General features: G+C 29.3%; 1 protein-coding gene across 2 annotated transcripts in view; it reads left to right on the forward strand.

Annotated features, from left to right (window-relative positions):
• Positions 1-7,500, forward strand: part of LOC119595811 (core histone macro-H2A.1-like) — a 16,406-nt gene that overhangs the window by 131 nt on the left and 8,775 nt on the right. For both annotated transcript variants that reach the window (XM_037944982.1, XM_037944983.1), the window contains exon 1: positions 1-166. This exon is cut by the window's left edge and continues 131 nt beyond it. In XM_037944982.1, coding sequence (XP_037800910.1) covers positions 1-166 — 166 coding nt within the window. The remainder of the gene's footprint in view (positions 167-7,500) is intronic.

Genomic DNA, 7,500 nt, shown 5'->3' on the forward strand with positions numbered 1-7,500 from the left:
ATAGCCAAGAAGAGGCAGAAGAATGTCAGTAAATCCCAGCGTGCCAATGTCCTGTTTCCCGTGGGGCGCCTGCACAGGTACATGAAGGCAGGTCCTGGAACACGTAAGCTGAGGATCGGCGTCGGGGCGCCCGTGTACGCCGCCGCTGTCATCGAGTACCTCACAGGTGACCCTCTGCCCGCCTGCCTGCTTGGCTCGAGTTCTGTCTGCCGCATTCTTTTCGGGGCATGCCTTTCCTTGCCTGTCTGAAAGCTGTGGCTGCTCATATTTACACTTTCTTACCCTGTCTATATGGGTATATTATTCTCCCTCCCCTCCCATTTGCTTGCATGCCTTTAGACTTTCTGCTTGCATGCCTTGCAGGTGCCTCTATCTGTCTGCCCGTCTCATTATTTCATGTTAAAACTTTAGGTATTCCTACCCCTTGGCACATGTTGTAACAAGTGTTCTGTCCTATTTCAATTCTCATTACTTTTAACAGTAACTTCTGTAATATGTAACAATATACATAGCATTCATGCAGGTTTTAGAGAATTCAAAAAGCTACCTGCAATTAGCAAGCGTATCTGCAAACCCTTTATATTCACAGATTGATCAAAGTCAGAGTTTAAATTCGATTATACAGTATTTGTATTTCATTGTTTGATAGGGATGCATTTATATAAATGATTGGGTAATGAAATGTCTATTCTTCTTAATTTATGCTTAATCAGTAGGAATACTGAACATATCATATTCCAGTGAAATAAAAGAAAAATTTACAGTGTGCTACTGAATGGTTATGTTGTACTGTGAATATATAGGCTTTTAAGGACACACTTACGTAAACATATATGCTTAGAAGTGTGTGAATCTTCAGGTTGCTTCATTCATGCTCCGTCATCTAGTTACCAATATAGTGGTACATTTGAGTGCCATGGATTGACAGCATTCCACTTTTTTTTTTTTTTTTTTTTTTTTTTTTTTTTTTTTTTTTTTTTTTACCAAATAAAAAGAGTAGACTTAGGATTTGCTTTTATGATTGTGTATCAAGCATGCAAGCCTACTGTCATAGTTCACAATGCTAGTATAGGGGTAAACGTTGATAAACGGGAGCAAGTTAGGAAAATGCAATCAGGGAGATTTTTGGATAATTGGGAAATTACCCCTTATAATATATATATATATATATATTATATATATATAATATATATATATATCTATATATATTTATATTTATATTTATATAATATCATACCTATTTATATATATATATATATATTATATATATAATTTATATTTATATTTATTATAAACACATATTATATATCTATATATATATATAATATATATATATATATATATGATATATAATAACATTTTTATATACATATGTTATATACCTATATATATATATATATCTATAGATATATATATATATAATATATATATATATAATATGTGGGTACAACATACATATATATACATACATATATATGCATTATATATATATATATTATAGATATATATATGTAATATATATATATGTAATATATATATATGTATATATATATGTATGTTTTTTTATCTATATATAATAGATATATATATATATCTTATCTATATATATACATATATATATACAGATATTATATATACTAGATATTATATATAATATAAATATCCTAATCATATATCTCTATATTCTCTATATATATCTATATATATATACCTATATATATACATGTATATATCATATATATCTCATACTCTATCGATAGTCTCTCTATCGCTTAGATATTATATATGTAATATTTTATATATATCATCTCTATCTATCTATATATTCATCTACATATGTATTCTTATATATATATATAATACTATATCTCTCTCCGTGTATCCATATATCTCTCTCATGATATCCATAGACTTATATATCTCATCCTCATCTCTCTCTATATCTCTATAATGTATACTTTATCTACTATGTATCTTTATATCTATATATCTCTTTATATCTCTCTATCTATCTTTTCTATTATCTCTACTCTATATCATCCTCTCTTTATATATCTACTATTCTCTCTCATCTCTATCTCTAATATCGTCTATTTATCATCTATCATATCTCTCTATATCCATCTATATATATATATATGTATATTTATCTACTATATCTTCTCTATATATATCTCTAATCTATATCTATATATGTCTATTTCTATCTATATCTCTCTGTATCTATCCTAGATACTATGTATACTTTTCTATCTCTCTCTGTCTCTCTCATAATATACTATATTATATCTCTAATATAATATATGTATACTACTATATATGTATATCTATATATATCTCTATGTCTCTCTATTCTATATCTGTATATATATACTCTATAGATGTATATATCGCTCTCTATATGTCTCTATCTCTCTATCTATATTATGTATCTACTCTATCTATATTGTATCTATTATATATAATGTTATATATATCTATCGGTATCTCTATATAGCTATCCCTATCTCTATGTCTAATCTCTCTATCTCTACTATAGACATTTCTCTATCAATATAACTCTATCTACTCTGTCTATCCTAATATATTGATGTATATATCTATGTCTATATATACTACTGTATATATATATCTCTGTCTCTATATCTATATATTCTGTATATAGCTCTCTGTATCTCTCTCTCTATTATGTCTCTCTCTCTTCTCTCTCTCTTCATACTCTGATAGCTCTATCTATCTCTATCTCTAATCTATCATCATCTATATATATTATCGTACACACTATGATACAATACATATTATATATATATATATATATATATATATATATATATATATATATATGATATTATATATACATATATATATGTGTGTGTGTTGTGTAATATATATATTATATATTATATCTATATATATATTATATATTACATATATCTCTATATATATATATATATATATATATAATATAGAAATCATGTAATATTATATTATATAATATATATATATATATAAGATATATATGTATATATATATATATGTATATATATATATATAAATAGTATATAAATATACTATATATCTATACACTATATATTATATACATATATATATATATATATATATGTATATATATTATATATATCTATATTATATTATATATATATATATATTACATATACATATACATATACATATACAATATATATATATATATATATATATTTTTATCTATATATATTTAGATATTACATATATCTATATATAATCATAATATAATACATATACATATAGATTTGAATATAATATTTATATATATACTGTATATATATATATAGATATAATATATATATATATATTATCATATATATATATATATATATATATATTTATATATATATCTAAGGTCTATATATATTTCTATATATACATCTATATGTTATATAATATACTATATATAAATATAGATAAGATATACATATGTATACTATGTACATATATATATAGTACAAAAAAAATTATATACATCTATATAATATGTACATTAATCTTATCGATATATATTACTATAGTATAATATATTATATATAATGTATAACATATATTAATCTAATATATATATAGATATGTTACATATAGGTATACATATATATATATATATATATATATATATATATAAATAATACTCGATCGCTAAGCTCGCTACCATACGATATATATTATATCATACTATTTCTATATCTATCTCCATATATTACATATATTATATATATATATATATATGTATACATATATTAAGATATATACTATATATATGTATCTAATATATACATATATATATGTAATATCTATACATATATATACATATATATATGTATAATATATACATTATATATATATATACATATACATACATATACAGTATATATAGATATTATATATAATATAGATATATATCTCTATATACATCTACTATCTCCCTATATATATGTTATATTCTATGTATATACACCACATCTACATGTAAATATCATATATAATGGTAGATTATAGATGTAATATACACATATATATGTATAAGAATATACTATATATGTTATATATATGTATATATCACACATATATATGTAATATATCTACATCTATATGTTATCTAATATGTATATATCTCATATCTCTGTATACTAGATACCACATCTATATGTATATATCTACATATATAATGCATATAGTATATACGATATATATTATATATACAAACATATATATATATATATATATATATATATATAATATATATATATAAAGTTTACATTTAATAAATTTCTAGAACAGGTCTGCAAACTCACCAAATTTGGTATCAGTGGACTCAAATCAATGTCTATTAACCAAACAAAACCTAAATATTAGGCAAAATTGATAGATAAACACAATATCAACACCCAAAGACTACCACAACTTGCATAGTAAGGCACATCTTTTAGACTGTCAAGGTTCTATCTTGTTGCTAAGATGTGGTGATTTTGCATTCCAAGTAGGGAATTTTGGCTGTAGGAGGGCACAGCCCCTCGAACAGTGATAATATCCCTCCCTATCTGTCAGGTCTGTCATTGTTATTGTTGCTGCACCAACTAAACTCTTCTGAATATACAGTAGTTGTAAGTCCTTATGCATGAAATCCAAGGGATTTTAAGATCTGGCCTGGTTCTAGAAAAATTATACATAGATTTATATATAAAGTGGACAGTTTTCGACATGTTAACAAGATGTATATTAGACCAGCCCTTACACAGTGCAGTAATAATAAGCTTTACACTGTATAACTAAAATCAGTGTTTCTCAAATTTTAGACAAACTAAGTAGAATTATTTATACTGTTGTGTATTGATTAGTGTATTATGAAGTCTGTCTTCACTATAACTGTCATATGAAATATTTCTTGTGGTAGGTAAAATTATAGGTTTGCATATACATACAGTATATTACAGAGGAATCTCTCTTTTGCTTTCTCTCTCTCTCTCTCTCTCTCTCTTGCTCTCTCTCTCTCTCTCTTGCTCTCTCTCACTCGTCTCTCTCTCTCCTCTCTCTCTCTCTTCTCTCTCTCTCTTCTCTCTTCTCTCTCTCTCTCTCTCTCTCTCTCTCTCTCATCTCTCTCTCCCAATTGCTCTCTCTCTCTCTCTCTTGCTTTGCTCTCTCTCTCTCTCTTGCTCTCTCTCTCTCTCTCTTGCTCTCTCTCTCTCTACTCTCTTGCTCTCTCTCTCTTGCTCTCTTCTCTCTCTCTCTCTCTCTCTCTCTCTCTCTCCTCTCTCTCTCTCTCTCTCTCTTTTGCTCTCTCTTCTCCTCTCTCTCTCTCTTGCTGCTCTCTCTCCTCTCCTCTCCTCTCTCTCTCCGCCGTCCTCGTCGGTTCTCTCTCTCTTCTCTCTCTCTCCTGTCTTCTCTCTCTCTGCTCTCCCTCTTCTCCCTCCTCTCCCTCATCTCATCTCTTTCTCCTCTCGGTCTCTCTCGCTCTCTCTTTGCTCTCTCTCTCTCTCTTTCTCTCTTCTCTCTCTCTCTCTCTCCTATCTCTCTTCTCGTCTCCTCTCTCTCTCTTCTCTCTCTCTTTCTCTCGTCCTCTCTCTCTCTCTCTTGTTCTCTCTCTCTCTCTCTCTCTTACTCTTTCTCTCTCTCTCTTCTCTTTCTCTCTCTCTCTGCTCTTTCCTCTCTCTCTCTTGCTCTTTTCTCTCTCTCTCTCTCTCTTCTCTCCCTCTCTCCGTCTCTCTCTGCTTCCTCTCTTTCTCATCATCTCTCTCCCTCTCCTCTCTCCTCTACTCTCCTCTCTCTCTCTCCCTCTCCTCTCTCTCTCTCTCTCTCTCCTCTCTCTCTCTCTCCTCATCTCTCTCTCTCTCTCTCTCTCCTCTACTCTCTCCTTTTGCTTCTCTCTCTCTTCTCATCATCTCTCAGCTTCTCTCCCTCTTCTCATCTCTCATCGCTCTCCCTTCGTCTCATCTCTCTCTCTCTCTTTCTCCCTCTCGGCAGTCTTTCTCTCTCTCTGATCTCTCTGTATCTCTCTACTCTCTTCTCTCTCTCTCTCTCTCTCTCTCGCTCTCCTCTCGCTCTCTCTCTCTCTGCTCTCACTTCTCTCTCTCTCCTCTTTTTGCTCCTCTCTCTCTCTCTCTCTCTTTTGCTTCTCTCTCCTTCTCTCTCTCTCTCTTGCTCTCTTCTCTCTCTCTCTTTCTTTCTCTCTCTCTCCCCTGTCTCTCTCTCTCTCCTCTCTCGTCTCCCTCGCTCTCTCTCACCTCTCCTCTCCCTATCCCTCTCTCTCTCTCTCTCTCTCATCTCTCTCTCTCTCCTACCTCTCTCTCTCTCTCTCTCTCTCTCTTCTCTCTCTCTCTCTCTCTCTCTCTCTCTCTCTTTCTCTTTCTCTCTCCCTTGTTCTCTCTCTCTCTCTGACTTACTCTCTCTCTCTATCTCTTTCTCTCTCCTATTCAGTCATCTTCATCTCTCTCTCTCTCTCTGACTCTCTCTCTCTCCCTCTCCATCTTTCTCTCTCCTCTCTCTCTCTCTCTCTCTCTCTCTCTCCTCCTCTATTCTCTCTCTTCTCTCTCCTCTCTTCTGTCCTCTCTCTCTTTGCTTTCTCCTCACTCTTCTCTCTTTTGCTTTCTCTCTCTCTCTCTTTTCTCTCTGTCTCCATATATTATAGATATATAATATTTATATATATATATAGATTATATATAGTCTCTATTTATCATATACACACATATATATATATATATATATATCTATATATCTATCATATATCCATACCTATATATATACATATTTACACATATATATATATATATATATATATATTAATATATATATTATATTTTATACATATATATATATCTATATATATATATCTTATAATATATATACTATCTCTATATTATATGTACGATTATATATCATGTATATATAATATATATACATGTAAGATATATAGATACTGTATATATATATACATATACACTGTCTCTATTCTCTATATATCTATCATATCTATATCTATATCTATATATCTAATATCTATATCATACTATATATATCTACTATTCTATATATATATATATCCCTGTCTATATCATATCTACATGTATCTACTATATATACCATGTATATATATATACTGTATCTCTATATATATCCATGTATATCGTCTATCTAGAATATCTTACTATATATACCATACTCATCTCTCTTATCTCTCTATATCATATCATCCTGTATATCTATAGACTTCCTGTCTAATATATATCTCACATTATCTCTATCTCTACCTGTAGATCTACTCTATACATGTCTATCTCTCTATATCTATCCCTCTATATCCTATCTATCTCTCATATATTTCTATATATATCTATCTCTCTATATATTATACTATATATATATGTATAATATATAATACTAATCTCTCATCTATCTCTACTCTTCTCATTACTATATATCTATATATCTCTCTCCCATGTCCCTCGATCT

The sequence above is a fragment of the Penaeus monodon genome, chromosome 36 (assembly GCF_015228065.2).
Source record: "Penaeus monodon isolate SGIC_2016 chromosome 36, NSTDA_Pmon_1, whole genome shotgun sequence".
Lineage (NCBI taxonomy): Eukaryota > Metazoa > Arthropoda > Malacostraca > Decapoda > Penaeidae > Penaeus > Penaeus monodon.